The 16,669-nt window shown below is 50.7% G+C and overlaps 1 protein-coding gene across 1 annotated transcript; it reads left to right on the forward strand.

Moving 5' to 3' along the window:
* Positions 1 to 4,855: 4,855 nt before the first annotated feature.
* On the forward strand, positions 4,856 to 15,849 carry LOC145340830 (prolyl 3-hydroxylase 1-like; the record flags this gene model as incomplete). The annotated part of the gene is made up of 6 exons (XM_080185285.1): positions 4,856 to 4,987; positions 5,565 to 5,704; positions 6,983 to 7,072; positions 7,631 to 7,683; positions 9,005 to 9,111; positions 15,726 to 15,849. Coding segments are annotated over 6 exons (646 nt in total), but the record flags the coding sequence as incomplete, so codon positions are not given.
* Positions 15,850 to 16,669: the final 820 nt, after the last annotated feature.

Here is a 16,669-nt window from a genome sequence, read left to right on the forward strand (position 1 = left end):
TTTAATATGATCAGAAATAGCACGGCTTTGTCAAGGGCAGGTCGTGCCTTACGAGCCTAGTTGAGTTCTTTGAAAATGTGACTGAACACATTGACGAAGGAAGAGCGGTGGACGTGGTTTACATGGACTTCAGCAAGGCGTTTGATAAGGTCCCCCATGCAAGACTTCTTCAGAAGGTGGGAGGGCATGGGATCCAAGGGGCTTTGGCCTTGTGGATCCAGAACTGGCTTGCCTGCAGAAGGCAGAGAGTGGTTGTGGATGGGTCTTTTTCTGAATGGAGGTCAGTCACCAGCGGAGTGCCCCAGGGATCTGTTCTAGGACCCTTGCTGTTTGTCATTTTCATAAATGACCTGGATGAGGAAGTGGAGGGATGGGTTAGTAAGTTCGCCGACAATACAAAGGTTGGTGGTGTTGTGGATAGTCTGGAGGGATGTCAGAAGTTGCAGCGTGACATAGATAGGATGCAAGACTGGGCAGAGAAGTGGCAGATGGACTTCAACGTGGATAAATGTGTAGTGGTCCATTTTGGCAGGACCAATAGGATGCAGGAGTACAATATCAAGGGTAGGAGTCTTAGCTGTGTTGAAGAGCAGAAGGATCTTGGGGTCTGGGTCTGTAGGACTCTTAAATCGGCCTCGCAGGTGGAGGATGTGGTCAAGAAGGCGTTTAGGAGTCGGGAGGTAATGCTGCAACTTTATAAGACCCTTGTCAGACCCCACTTGGAGTACTGTGCACAGTTCTGGTCGCCTCACTACAGGAAGGACGTGGAAGCTATTGAAAGGGTGCAGAGGAGATTTACAAGGATGTTGCCTGGATTGGGAGGCATGCCTTATGAAGATAGGTTGAGGGAGCTCGGTCTCTTCTCCCTGGAGAGACGAAGGTTGAGAGGGGACCTGATAGAGGTTTATAAAATGTTGAGAGGTATAGATAGGGTGGATTCTCGGAGGCTATTTCCCCGGGCTGAAATGGTCGCTACGAGAGGACACAGGTTTAAGGTGCTGGGGAGCAAGTACAGAGGAGATGTTAGGGGTAAGTTTTTCACTCAGAGGGTGGTGAGTGAGTGGAATCGGCTGCCGTCGGTGGTGGTGGAGGTGAACTCACTGGGGTCTTTTAAAAGACTTCTGGATGAGTACATGGGATTTAATGGGGTTGGAAGTTACAGATAGTTCTATGGCTTGGTAGGTATAGATGTGATCGGCGCACTTGTGGGCCGAAGGGCCTGTTCGTGCTGTAGTGTTCTATGTTCTATCAATCCAATTTTGGCTTCCTCACCCTGGATCCCGTGAGATTTAACCTCGTGCAACAACCTACCATGCGGTACCTTGTCAAAGGCCTTGTTAAAGTCCATATAGACAACATCAACTGCACTGCCCTCATCGATCTTCTTGGCTCCCCCTTCAAAAAACTCAGTCAAATTTGTGAGAGATGATTTGTCACTCACAGAGCCATGCTGACTGCCTGTAATCAGTCCTTGTGTCTGTAAATGCCTGTAGATCCTGTCTCCCAGTATACCTTCCAACAACTTACCCATAACGGATGTGAGTCTCAGGCTTAGTTCCCAGGCTTTTCCCTGCAGCCCTTCTTAAACAAAGACACCACACTTGCCACTCTCCACCTGTGGCTATCGATGATGCAATATCCCTGCAAATTTCCCCCCTCGCCTCCCACAATGTCCTGGGATACACTTTATCCGATCCTGGGATTTATCTACCTTGAAGCACTTTCTCTGTCACGTGTACACTCTCTGTAATATGTACATTCTCTGTAACGTGTACACTCTCTGTAATGTGTACACTCTCTGTAACGTGTACATTCTCTGTAACGTGTACACTCTCCGTAACGTGTACACTCTCTGTAACATGTACATTCTCTGTAACATGTACATTCTCTGTAACGTGTACATTCTCTGTAATGTGTACACTCTCTGTAACATGTACACTCTCTGTAACGTGTACACTCTCTGTAACGTGTACATTCTCTGTAACGTGTACACTCTCTGTAATGTGTACATTCTCTGTAACGTGTACACTCTCTGTAACGTGTACACTCTCTGTAACGTGTACATTCTCTGTAACGTGTACACTCTCTGTAACGTGTACACTCTCTGTAACGTGTACACTCTCTGTAACGTGTACATTCTCTGTAACGTGTACACTCTCCGTAACGTGTACACTCTCTGTAACGTGTACATTCTCTGTAATGTGTACACTCTCTGTAACATGTACACTCTCTGTAACGTGTACATTCTCTGTAACGTGTACACTCTCTGTAACATGTACATTCTCTGTAATGTGTACACTCTCTGTAACGTGTACATTCTCTGTAACGTGTACACTCTCTGTAACATGTACACTCTCTGTAACATGTACATTCTCTGTAATATGTACACTCCTCAAGACATCACTGTTTATTTTGAATGATATTTATTTATGGACATTTATTTTGAATGTGTTTTTAGAATCATAGATTCCCCTGCAGTGCAGAAAGGCCGTTTGGCCCATCGAGCTTTCATTAACAACAATCCCACCCAGGCCCTAACCCCCCGACTGAATGTATTTACCCTGCTAATCCTCCCGATATTAAGGGGCAATTTATCACGGCCAATCCATCTAACCTGCACATCCTTGGACTGTGGGAGGAAACCGGATCACCTGGAGAGAAACCACACAAAGGGAGAATGTGCCAACTCCGCAAAGACAGTCACCCAAGGCCAGAATTGGAGGCAGGTCCCTATCACTGTAACTAACGTGCCAATCATATCCCAGACAGAATGATTCAAGACTGATTTGGTTTATTACGGTCACGTGTATTGGGATACGTTAAAAAATGTTGTTTCTTGGATGTTATATAAACAAAACATAGAGTATGTTGGGGAGAAGGGAAGGAGAGGGTGCAGAATATAGTGTTACAGTCACAGCTCGGGTATAGAAAAAGATCAACTCAACTGTCACACTCCTGATGTGACAGGCTTTGGGGTGAGTCAGAAGCGACGTTATTCTCCCCAGGTTTCTCTGCCTCTGACCTGCCCTTGTAGCTACAGTATTTATATGCTTGGGTCCCAGCTCAGTTTCTGGTGAATGGTAACATAAGAACATAACATAAGAAATAGGAGCAGGAGTAGGCCATCTAGCCCTTCGAGCCTGCCCCGCCATTCAATAAGATCATGGCTGATCTGTCGTGGCTCAGTTCCACTTTCCCGCCCTCTCCCCATAACCCTTAATCCCCTCTCTTATCAAAAACCCATCAACCCACGTCTTAAAAATATTTAGCGAGGCAGCCTCCACCACTTCAACGGGCAGAGAATTCCAGAGATTCACCACCCTTTGAGTGAAGAAGTTCCTCCTCAACTCCGTTCTAAACCGCCCCCCTTTATCTTGAGGCTGTGCCCCCTAGTCCTACTGTCTTTTTTGAGCGGGAAGAGTCTCTCCACCTCTATCCTATCCATCCCATTCATCATCTTATACGTCTCAGTGAGATCTCCCCTCATTCTTCTAAACTCTAACGAGTACAAGCCTAGTTTATTCAGCCTCTCCTCATAGCTCAACCCCCTCAACTCCGGTATCAGCCTAGTAAACCTCCTCTGCACTCCCTCCAAGGCCAAAATATCCTTGCGTAAGTGCGGCGCCCAAAACTGCACACAGTACTCCAGCTGCGGCCTCACCAATGCCCTATACAGCTGCAGCAAGACCTCCCTACTTTTATATTCAATCAAATCATATTCAATAACACCCAGGATGTTGATAGTTTGGGGATTTAGCAATGCCATTGACGGTCAAGGGGGAGATGGTTAGATTCTCTCCAGCTGGCTGGGTCCCAGTTCAGTTTTGGATCGATGGTAACCCCAGGATGTTGACGGTGTGGGGAGGGGTTTTCGGTGAATGCTACTTGTCAGCCCAAGCCTGGATATTGTCCAGGTCTCGCTGCATTTGGACCGGGACTGTTTCGGTATCTGAGGAGTTCAGAAAGGTCCTGAACATGGTGCGGACATGAGTGTGCGATGGGAAGGAGGTGTTTGATAATAAATCATCTTGCTGCAGTTAGACACAGACTGTTTTAGCAATCTGGAGGATTCCGCGCTCTGCATTTTGGAAAGGTGTGGGTCCCTTCTGGAGGCAGATCCGGGAGAGTATCCATTGGGAATTCTCACGAGTGAGTTTGGGAGAAAAGCTGGGAGCAGAGAAGGGCAGGGAGAGATTTCATCGAGGCGTGGGGGTTTGGGGGGGAGTTGAGAAGGAGAGAGTGCTCCCAGTGACGTAGGGGCAGGTGGGCAGTGGGGAGAGAAGCAGAACATGCCGGAAGAGTGGAGCAGGAGAAAACAAGAGTTATCATTGCCAGTCATAGAAATCCTACAGTACAGAAAGAGGCCATTCAGCCCATCGAGTCTGAACTGACCACAATCCCACCCAGGCCCTGCATGTTATACCCACTAATCCCTCTAATTTACACATCCCTGGACACTTTAGCATGGCCAATCCACCTAACCCGCACATCTTTGGACTGTGGGAGAAAACTGGAGCACCCGGAGGAAACCCACGCAGACACGGGGAGAATGTGCAAACTCCGCACAGACAGTGACCCGAGCCGGGAATCAAACCCAGGACCCTGGAGCTGTGAAGCAGCAGTGCTAACCCACTGTACTACCCAAAGAGTCAGTGTAACTCTGTTTGAGCTGATGATTCCACCTCGCAAAGGGGCCAGGATTGGGGGGGATGGGCTGAGCGGCCATTCTGCGTTCCTTGCCCAGTCTGTTTCCTTAATCCAGTCAGGGGAAAGCGAGTGAGGGTTTCTGGGAGAGGGGCGTTAGGGGAAGGATGGGGCTGCGAGTCGGCTGGTCTAACTCCCGTCTCCTTCCCAGACCACTACGTCCAGGTGTTGGGCTGTAAGCAGGACTGCGTCAGGGAGCTGGCCACCAAACCGGGCAGCGCCAAGGCCATCGAGGATTTCCTCCCTTCCCACTTCTACTTACTTCAATCTGCCTACCACAAAGGTGGGTCAAAGTTCGGGGGTCGGGCAGATAACCATCGGTGCAGCCGTGTGCATCCAGATTCCCGTGGGGGGGGGGGGCAAAGGGAGGTGGCAGTGTCGGGGGGTTGGGTGTGGGAGTGTGGGTTTGGGGCGCGTACAGGGGTCATAGGGAGGGTTTGGGGACATTGGGGGGGGTGGGGTGGGGTGGGGGAGTCATGGGGTGGGTTCTGAAATCATACAGCGGGTTCAGAATTGTTTAGTGGATCCAGATGTCGCGAGGTGGGGTTGGAGGCTCGTGCAGACACTCAGGGGGATTCGGGTGCCCTGACAGTGGGTTCAGGGGTCGTACAGAGAGATTGGGAACCCACGTGGTGGGTTTGGGTGTCAGGCAAGACAGTCAAGGCTCAGACATTGGAATGAGCCGGGTTGAAAGGGTGTAGGGGGGGTGCCCGAGGTTGAGGGGCAGCAAGTGGCTCAGGCCAATGTATCAGAGGTCTGCGATCTGATGGTGTTCAGATGCTGGGAGGGTTCGGAGTTGGATGGGGTCAGGCTGTGTCGGCCTCCGGTCGTTGACGCTCTGTGCTTTCCCACACGGACAGTCGGGAATTACAAGAAAGCTGTGGAGTGTTCCAGAACCTTCCTCCTCTTCCGACCCGAGGATAGCTCCGTCCAACAGAACCTGGACTTTTACCGATCGAAGCTCCCGGCCGGAGAGACGGACGAGATCCTGCCCAGAGAGGTGGGTCAACCTCCCTCCATCTTTAATTCACTCACAGGGTGTGGCCATTACTGGCTGGGCCCAGCATTTATTTCCCATCCCTCATTGCCCTTTGAGAAGGTGCTGGTCAGCTGCCTTCTTGTACTGCAGGGGAAGATAAAAACTGGGACGCTTGACCTGATCCTGACCCCTGACCCAACCCTGACCCCGTCTGACCCTCGACCCAACCCCGTCTGACCCTCGACCCAACCCTGACCCCGTCTGACCCTCGACCCAACCCTGACCCTTATTGGTTCCCAACCCAACCCTGACCCCGATCAGTCCTTTGACCCAACCCTGACCCCTACCTAACCCTTAGCCTGGCTCCATCCCCCAGCGTGACCTTTGACCCTCCTCTGACCAACACGTGACTTTCAACATTCTCCCTGATATTTGTCCTGTTGTTGGGCAAGAGTTTGAGTCTGAGCAGAGATACACCCTCTGTCTGTCTGACCCCCTGTCTGTCTGTCTGACCCCCTGTCTGTCTGTCTGACCCTCTTTCTGTCTGACCCTCTGTCTGTCTGACCCTCTGTCTGTCTGTCTGACCCTCTGTCTGTCTGTCTGACCCCCTGTCTGTCTGTCTGACCCTCTTTCTGTCTGACCCTCTGTCTGTCTGTCTGTCTGACCCCCTGTCTGTCTGTCTGACCCTCTGTCTGTCTGTCTGACCCCCTGTCTGTCTGTCTGACCCCATGTCTGTCTGTCTGACCCTCTGTCTGTCTGACCCCCTGTCTGTCTGTCTGACCCTCTGTCTGTCTGTCTGACCCTCTGTCTGTCTGTCTGACCCCCTGTCTGTCTGTCTGACCCTCTGTCTGTCTGACCCTCTGTCTGTCTGTCTGACCCTCTGTGTGTCTGTCTGACCCTCTGTCTGTCTGTCTGACCCTCTGTGTGTCTGTCTGACCCTCTGTCTGTCTGACCCTCTGTCTGTCTGACCCTCTGTCTGTCTCTCTGACCCTCTGTCTGTCTCAGTCTCTCTCGCTCTTCTATCTTGGCCCCTCTCTCTCTCTCTCTCTTTCATAGAACATAGAACATTACAGCGCAGAGCAGGCAGGGCATTCCAATCCCTCACCACCCGCTGGGTAAAGAACCTACCCCTGACATCCGTCCTATAACTACCCCCCCTTAATTTAAAGCCATGCCCCCTCGTGCTAGCTTTCTCCATCCGAGGAAAAAGGCTATCACTATCCACCCTATCTAAACCTCTAATCATCTTGTATGTTTCTATAAGTCTCTCCCACTTTCCTCTTTGCCTTTCTCTTTCAGGATATTAAAGTTCATATCAATGAGTCCCTATTACAGAAGGAGATGTTGTTTACTGCCATGGAATCTCTGGGAGTTCCCTTTGACGATCCGGTAAGAGACTGAAATCCCAGAGCCTGGGAACAGGGAGATCAGTCTGTCTGTAATTGTCTCTCTGTCTGTCTGTCTGTCTGTCTCTCTCTGTCTCTCTCTCTCTCTCTCTCTCCCTGTCTCTCTCTCTCCCTGTCTCTCTCTCTCTGTTTCTGTCTGTCTCTCTCTGTCTCTATCTCTCTCTCCGTCTCTCTCTCTCTCTCTCTGTCTCTCTCTCCGTCTCTCTCTCTCTCTCTCTGTCTCTCTCTCCGTCTCTCTCTCTCTGTCTCTCTCTCTCCGTCTCTCTCTCTCTCTCTGTCTCTCTCTCCGTCTCTCTCTCTCTCTCTGTCTCTCTCTCCGTCTCTCTCTCTCTCTCTGCCTCTCTCTCTGTCTCTATATATTTTTCTCTGTAATCCTTTCTCTCATACGGTGAAAGAGGCTCATGAGTGGCCTCGTCCTGTTCCTGTGTAACCGGCTGGGTTTGAGGTGTGGAGAATGTGAGCTGTATGAACAGAGTTGTCAGTCAAATGTGTTTTAACCACTTTCCCTCTTTTCATCTTTCTCGATTTTCCCATTCCCAAGGATTCCTGGACTCCGGCTGAACTGGTCCCACAGTCGATTCGCGACAGACCCAGGTACAGTACGGCGCTCCCTCAGCACTGACCCTCTGACAGTGCGGCGCTCCCTCAGCACTGACCCTCTGACAGTGCGGCGCTCCCTCAGCACTGACCCTCTGACAGTGCGGCACTCCCTCAGCACTGACCCTCTGACAGTGCGGCGCTCCCTCAGCACTGACCCTCTGACAGTGCGGCACTCCCTCAGCACTGACCCTCTGACAGTGCGGCACTCCCTCAGCACTGACCCTCTGACAGTGCGGCACTCCCTCAGCACTGACCCTCTGACAGTGCGGCACTCCCTCAGCACTGACCCTCTGACAGTGCGGCACTCCCTCAGCACTGACCCTCTGACAGTGCGGCACTCCCTCAGCACTGACCCTCTGACAGTGCGGCACTCCCTCAGCACTGACCCTCCGACAGTGCGGCACTCCCTCAGCACTGACCCTCTGACAGTGCGGCACTCCCTCAGCACTGACCCTCCGACAGTGCGGCACTCCCTCAGCACTGACCCTCTGACAGTGCGGCACTCCCTCAGCACTGACCCTCTGACAGTGCGGCACTCCCTCAGCACTGACCCTCTGACAGTGCGGCACTCCCTCTGCACTGACCCTCTGACAGTGCGGCACTCCCTCTGCACTGATCCTCTGACAGTGCGGCACTCCCTCAGCACTGACCCTCTGACAGTGCGGCACTCCCTCAGCACTGACCCTCTGACAGTGCGGCACTCCCTCAGCACTGACCCTCTGACAGTGCGGCACTCCCTCAGTACTGACCCTCTGACAGTGCGGCACTCCCTCAGCACTGACCCTCTGACAGTGCGGCACTCCCTCAGCACTGACCCTCTGACAGTGCGGCACTCCCTCAGCACTGACCCTCTGACAGTGCGGCACTCCCTCAGTACTGACCCTCTGACAGTGCGGCACTCCCTCAGCACAGACCCTCTGACAGTGCGGCACTCCCTCAGCACTGACCCTCTGACAGTGCGGCACTCCCTCAGCACTGACCCTCTGACAGTGCGGCACTCCCTCAGTACTGACCCTCTGACAGTGCGGCACTCCCTCAGCACAGACCCTCTGACAGTGCGGCACTCCCTCAGTACTGACCCTCTGACAGTGCGGCACTCCCTCAGCACTGACCCTCTGACAGTGCGGCACTCCCTCAGCACTGACCCTCTGACAGTGCGGCACTCCCTCAGTACTGACCCTCTGACAGTGCGGCACTCCCTCAGTACTGACCCTCTGACAGTGCGGCACTCCCTCAGTAGTGTCCCTCCGACAATATGGGTGGGGTAAGTGTGTGTGAAGGGATCTAAGAGGATTTGGTGTACATTCTGTTACAGGTGGGAAAGCTCCGAGGATCAGATGCCTTCAGCTGAGACAGAGACTGTTCAGGAGGAGGCTCCAGAGATCAAAACGGAGAAAGAAGATGGCATTGCGATTCTGAGAGGTTTGTCCTTGTCCAGGGCCAGCATCAGGACACAGGGGTTAGCTACCATTATCCACCCTCGCTGAATATATTGAAGTCACGGGTAGATAGGTTTCTGATAGACAGGGGAACTAAGGGTTATGGGGAGAAGGCGGGAAAGTGGAACTGATCCACTATCAGATCAGCCATGATCTTATTGAATGGCGGGGCAGGCTCGAGGGGCTAGATGGCCCTACTCCTGCTCCTATTTCTTATGTTCTTATTGATCTGGAGATGCCAGCATTGGATTGGAGTGAAACCAGAAAGAAATCTCACAACACCAGTTGAAAGTCCAACAGGTTTATTCGGAGCAAAACACCACGAGTTTTCGGAACAGGCCGTCCCTTTGTCAGGAGGCTGGGATTCCTGCTCACAAACTGCGCACAAAGCCACAAACTCAATTTACATGAGGAATGATTGGAATGTGAGTCCACCTTTGCCCAGTGAATGCACTGAAGTTTGGGCTTCAGACATTTCCTTGGTTGGTTGGATTTCAACAGCCTCAAAGCTGGAAGCTCAATATTCAGTACACAGCCTCTGGGCTGGTGTTTTTGCTACACACAAACCAGCTCACTCACCCCCTTCAGCTCACTTCATTAACAAATCTCTGATTCCTTTCTCCCTCACCGCCTTGTTCCAGTACTAAACGCTCTTCATCTCGAGCACCCACTGAGATCCAGTCCCACCCCCAGTCTCCAGGGATAGACTTTTATTCACATTGCCCTGTCCTGGGAGTGTTTGATGGGGACAGTGTAGAGGGAGCTTTACTCTGTATCTAACCCCGTGCTGTACCTGTCCTGGGAGTGTTTGATGGGGACAGTGTAGAGGGAGCTTTACTCTGTATCTAACCCCGTGCTGTACCTGTCCTGGGAGTGTTTGATGGGGGGATAGCGTAGAGGGAGCTTTACTCTGTATCTAACCCTGTGCTGTACCTGTCCTGGGAGTGTTTGATGGGGGGACAGTGTAGAGGGAGCTTTACTCTGTATCTAACCCCGTGCTGTACCTGTCCTGGGAGTGTTTGATGGGGACAGTGTAGACGGAGCTTTACTCTGTATCTAACCCCGTGCTGTACCTGTCCTGGGAGTGTTTGATGGGGGGACAGTGTAGAGGGAGCTTTACTCTGTATCTAACCCCGTGCTGTACCTGTCCTGGGAGTGTTTGATGGGGACAGTGTAGAGGGGGCTTTACTCTGTATCTAACCCCGTGCTGTACCTGTCCTGGGAGTGTTTGATGGGGACAGTGCAGAGGGGGCTTTACTCTGTATCTAACCCCGTGCTGTACCTGTCCTGGGAGTGTTTGATGGGGACAGTGTAGAGGGAGCTTTACTCTGTATCTAACCCCGTGCTGTACCTGTCCTGGGAGTGTTTGATGGGGACAGTGTAGAGGGAGCTTTACTCTGTATCTAACCCCGTGCTGTACCTGTCCTGGGAGTGTTTGATGGGGGATGGTGTAGAGGGAGCTTTACTCTGTATCTAACCCCGTGCTGTACCTGTCCTGGGAGTGTTTGATGGGGGGGACAGTGTAGAGGGAGCTTTACTCTGTATCTAACCCCGTGCTGTACCTGTCCTGGGAGTGTTTGATGGGGGAACAGTGTAGAGGGAGCTTTACTCTGTATCTAACCCCGTGTTGTACCTGTCCTGGGAGTGTTTGATGGGGGACAGTGTAGAGGGAGCTTTACTCTGTATCTAACCCCGTGCTGTACCTGTCCTGGGAGTGTTTGATGGGGGACAGTGTAGAGGGAGCTTTACTCTGTATCTAACCCCGTGCTGTACCTGTCCTGGGAGTGTTTGATGGGGACAGTGTAGAGGGAGCTTTACTGTGTATCTAACCCCGTGCTGTACCTGTCCTGGGAGTGTTTGATGGGGGGACAGTGTAGAGGGAGTTTTACTCTGTATCTAACCCCGTGCTGTACCTGTCCTAGAACATAGAACATAGAACATTACAGCGCGGAACAGGCCCTTCGGCCCACAATGTTGCGCCGACCAGTCTTATTTTTAAAAAAACATTGACCCACTAATCTAAACCAATCCCTTTTTGTCCATAAACCTATCCACCAATCTCTTAAACGCCCCCAAACTAGGCGCATTTACAACTGCAGCAGGCAGGGCATTCCAGTCCCTCACCACCCTCTGGGTAAAGAACCTGCCCCTGACATCCGTCCTATAACTACCCCCCCTTAATTTAAAGCCATGCCCCCTCGTGCTAGCTTTCTCCATCCGAGGAAACAGGCTATCACCATCCACCCTATCTAAACCTCTAATCATCTTATATGTTTCTATAAGATCCCCTCTTAGCCGCCTTCTTTCCAGTGAAAACAACCCCAAATCCCTCAGTCTCTCCTCATAGGACCTCCCCTCCATACCAGGCAACATCCTGGTAAACCTCCTCTGCACCCTCTCCAAAGCCTCCACATCCTTCCTGTAATGTGGGGACCAGAACTGCACACAGTACTCCAAGTGCGGCCGCACCAGAGTTGTGTACAGTTGCAACATGACGCTGCGACTCCTAAATTCAATCCCCCTACCAATAAACGCCAAGACACCGTCTGCCTTCTTAACAACCTTATCTACTTGATTCCCTACTTTCAGGGATCTATGTACACATACACCTAGATCCCTCTGTTCATCCACACTATTCAGAGTCCTCCCGTTAGCCCTATACTCGACACATCTGTTATTCCTACCAAAGTGAATTACCTCACACTTCTCCGCATTAAACTCCATCCGCCACCTCTCGGCCCAGCTCTGCAACCTGTCTAAGTCACCCTGCAAACTGTGACACCCTTCCTCACGATCTACCACACCTCCGACTTTGGTGTCATCAGCAAATTTACTAATCCACCCAACTATACCCTCATCCAGATCATTAATAAAGATTACAAACAGCAGTGGCCCCAAAACAGATCCCTGAGGCACACCACTCGTAACCGAACTCCATGATGAATAATTACCATCAACTGAAAGTTGATAATTATTTTTAATTATTTAATATAATTATTAATTATATTATTATTATAAATATTAAATAATAATTATATAATATTATTATAATTAAATAATAATTAATAATAATTAATTTAATTATTTTAATTATTTAATTATAAAATTATTTAATTATTATTTAAATTATTTTGCTTAACTGTTTAATTCTAGTTTCAGTTGCGAGTTTTTTCGGCGGTTTTTTAAAAATTAGTTAGAAACCGGAAGTCGTCACTAGGGCGTCGACCGGTAGTTGTAGTTTTTTCGGGTTTAAAAGCACTCACCACTGCGAATCGGCCTCATTGTTCCGTTGGAGCAGAGTCGAGAGGCAGCGATTTTTGTGCGAGTAAGGAGGCAGTAAAAAGGTGCGTTTTTTTTTCTGTTTATTTTGCTTAACTGTTTAATTCTAGTTTCAGTTGCGAGTTTTTTCGGCGGTTTTTTTAAAATTAGTTAGAAACCGGAAGTCGTCACTAGGGCGTCGACCGGTAGTTGTAGTTTTTTTTCTTCAGGCCTCTAACCCTATAAATTAGTCCAGAGAGGATACCCGATTCTCTACACTAGTAGAGAATCCCACCCTCCCACCTCCTCTAACCTAATTATAAGTGTGGGGAAGTTTTTTTTTATATTTTTTACTCTTTTTTTTGCTGTTACCTGTTTCAGGGATGGCAGTTCGGGCAGTGTGCTGCATCTCCTGTGGGATGTATGTGGTGAGGGACTCCAGTAGTGTTTCAGGGGATTTTACTTGTAGGAAGTGTGTTAGATTGAAGCTTCTGGAGGAGCGTGTTAAGGAGCTGGAGGTGGTATTAGAGGAGCTCCGCATAATTCGTGAGGCAGAGAGAGACATTGATAGGAGTTTTAAGGAAATAGTCACTCCTAGTAATCAGTCTTGGGTCAATGTCAAGAGGAGGGGAAAGAAGCATGTGGGAGGAGAATCCCCTGGGGATTTTTTATTTTTATTAAAAAATTTTATTTAAAAAATTTATTTAAATTTTATTAAAAAAAATAATAATATTATTATAATTATAAATAATAAAAATTAAAATAAACAAAATAATAATAAAATAATTTAAGCAAAAGTCCTGGGAGTGTTTGATGGGGGGACAGTGTAGAGGGAGCTTTACTCTGTATCTAACCCCGTGCTGTACCTGTCCTGGGAGTGTTTGATGGGGAGACAGTGTAGAGGGAGCTTTACTCTGTATCTAACCCCGTGCTGTACCTGCCCTGGGAGTGTTTGATGGGGGACAGTGTAGAGGGAGCTTTACTCTGTATCTAACCCCGTGCTGTATCTGTCCTGGGAGTGTTTGATGGGGGGACAGTGCAGAGGGAGCTTTACTCTGTATCTAACCCCATGCTGTACCTGTCCTGGGGGTGTTTGATGGGGAGACAGTGTAGAGGGAGCTTTACTCTGTATCTAACCCCGTGCTGTACCTGCCCTGGGTTTGATGGGGGGACAGTGTAGAGGGAGCTTTACTCTGTATCTAACCCCGTGCTGTACCTGCCCTGGGAGTGTTTGATGGGGGACAGTGTAGAGGGAGCTTTACTCTGTATCTAACCCCGTGCTGTACCTGTCCTGGGAGTGTTTGATGGGGACAGTGTAGAGGGAGCTTTACTCTGTATCTAACCCCGTGCTGTACCTGTCCTGGGAGTGTTTGATGGGGGCCAGTGTAGAGGGAGCTTTACTCTGTATCTAACCCCGTGCTGTACCTGTCCTGGGAGTGTTTGATGGGGGCCAGTGTAGAGGGAGCTTTACTCTGTATCTAACCCCGTGCTGTACCTGTCCTGGGAGTGTTTGATGGGGGACAGTGTAGAGGGAGCTTTACTCTGTATCTAACCCTGTGCTGTACCTGTCCTGGGAGTGTTTGATGGGGGACAGTGTAGAGGGAGCTTTACTCTGTATCTAACCCTGTGCTGTACCTGTCCTGGGAGTGTTTGATGGGGGGACAGTGTAGAGGGAGCTTTACTCTGTATCTAACCCCGTGCTGTACCTGTCCTGGGAGTGTTTGATGGGGGGACAGTGTAGAGGGAGCTTTACTCTGTATCTAACCCCGTGCTGTACCTGTCCTGGGAGTGTTTGATGGGGACAGTGTAGAGGGGGCTTTAAGAACAAAGAACAAAGAACAACACAGCACGGGAAACAGGCCCTTCGGCCCAACGAGCCCGCGCCGCCGTCCCACTGTCTCAGTGACCTATTCATGATTTTAGCCTATGCCTAATGTGCGAGGATCAGGGAGGTCCAATTTAGGGACAATTTAGTACCCAATCAATCAGCCTAAAAGCACATCTTTGGGATGTGGGAGGAAACCGGAGCACCCGGAGGAAACCCACGCAACCACGGGGAGAACGCGCAAACTCCACAGACACAGGCCCAAATCCATGTGTCCGCACAGTAACAGAGATAGTCTCTGAGCTGTCATGTTGCCCTCGAGATGGTCCAGTTCAAGCACACTAACGACATGAAGCAATAGGCAACTCCCGAAGCAACGTCCAAGAGCAGCCCACCACAACCTGCCGCATGCATGCCCCTTGCTGGACTTAAATGCCTGTGGAGACAAAAAAAATTCATTATTAAACAGGCAAAGACTAACATCCCTGAGGCAAAACGTATTCCCAAGCCTACAATGTTTAGTAAGGCCTGCTATATCCCCCTATATGTAGCCCGCTCATGTGGCTGTCTAAGTGACTCTTAAACAACCCTAGCGTGCCTGCTTCCACCACCTTACTCGGCAGTGCATTCCACACCCCCACTACCCTTTGCGTGAAAAACTGCCCTCTAATATTTGTCTTATACCTAGCCCCCCTCACCCTAAGTCCGTGACCCCTCGTTCTATCCATTTCTAATAGCGGAAAAGCTTACCACCATTTACTCTATCTATCCCCTTCATAATCTTATAAACCTCTATTAGATCCCCCCTCAGCCGACGTCTCTCAAGGGAAAACAGCCCAAGTTCATTCAATCTTTCCTCGTAAGACAGCCCTTCCATACCAGGCAGCATCCTGTATCTAACTCTGTATCTAACCCCGTGCTGTACCTGTCCTGGGAGTGTTTGATGGGGGACAGTGTAGAGGGAGCTTTACTCTGTATCTAACCCCGTGCTGTACCTGTCCTGGGAGTGTTTGATGGGGGACAGTGTAGAGGGAGCTTTACTCTGTATCTAACCCCGTGCTGTACCTGTCCTGGAGTGTTTGATGGGGGGACAGTGTAGAGGGAGCTTTACTCTGTATCTAACCCCGTGCTGTACCTGTCCTGGGAGTGTTTGATGGGGGACAGTGTAGAGGGAGCTTTACTCTGTATCTAACCCCGTGCTGTACCTGTCCTGGGAGTGTTTGATGGGGACAGTGTAGAGGAGCTTTACTCTGTATCTAACCCCGTGCTGTACCTGTCCTGGGAGTGTTTGATGGGGGACAGTGTAGAGGGAGCTTTACTCTGTATCTGACCCCGTGCTGTACCTGTCCTGGGAGTGTTTGATGGGGGGACAGTGTAGAGGGAGCTTTACTCTGTGATGACTATCCTCTGATTTGAATCGCGATGGGCTGAATGGCCTTTTCCTGTTGCTGTGTAACAGTATTGAGGGAGGGGTTCCATCTGTTTGTGTCTAACTCTCCCTCCTGTGTGCACAGCCTCCCCACCCTTTACAAATCTGAAAGTGCTGATGGATTGGAACCAGTTGGGTGGATCCCAGCGAGTGGTTTTCGATGGACTTCTGGCACCTGAGAGTGCATGGCTCTCCGTAACCTTGGCAACGTGAGTTATTGGGCAAGGGGGCAACTGCAAGGCGCGAGGGGGCGAATGTGAGGCGCGAGGGGATGCAGAAAGAGGGAGCTGATCTCACCTCCTGCCCCTCACCCTTGACCCTTTTCCCTGTCCCGCCTCGTAACCTTCCACCCTTCCCCTGACCCCTGCCCTGCCTCGTGATCTTTGACCTTCCCCTGACCCCTGCCCTGCCTTGTGAACCTTGACCTTCCCCGACCCCTGCCCTGCCTTGTGAACCTTGACCTTCCCCTGACCCCTGCCATGTGATCTTTGACCTTCCCCTGACCCCTGCCCTGCCTTGTGAACCTTGACCTTCCCCTGACCCCTGCCCTGCCTCGTGATCTTTGACCTTCCCTGACCCCTGCCCTGTGACCCTTGACCTACTCTGACCCCTGCCCTGCCTTGTGATCCTCCACCTTCCCCTAACTCTTGTCCTGCCGAGTGACCCTCGCCGATTCCCCTGACCCCTCTATTGCATCGTGACCCTCGACCTTCCTCCTGCTCCCTATTCCACACTGTAATCCTTGGCTCTTCCCCTGACTCCTCTCCAGAACCATGACTCTCAATCCTTACCCTTCCCTGGTCATACACTGTGTGACCCGTGACGCTTCCCTGACCCCTGTCACACACTGTGACCCTTGACCCATGGAGTCATACCGTCATCGAGGTTTACAGCAGGGAAACAGGCCCTTCAGCCCAACCTGTCCATGCCATCCCTTTTTTCGAAAACCCTGAAGCTAATCCCAGTTGCCCACATTTGGCCCCTATCCCTCTGTACCCAAGTAACTGTCTAATCGCTTTTTTCAAAGAC

Source organism: Carcharhinus amblyrhynchos, unplaced genomic scaffold (genome assembly GCF_965287045.1).
Source record: "Carcharhinus amblyrhynchos unplaced genomic scaffold, sCarAmb.v2.hapA chromosome_1484, whole genome shotgun sequence".
NCBI classification, from domain to species: domain Eukaryota; kingdom Metazoa; phylum Chordata; class Chondrichthyes; order Carcharhiniformes; family Carcharhinidae; genus Carcharhinus; species Carcharhinus amblyrhynchos.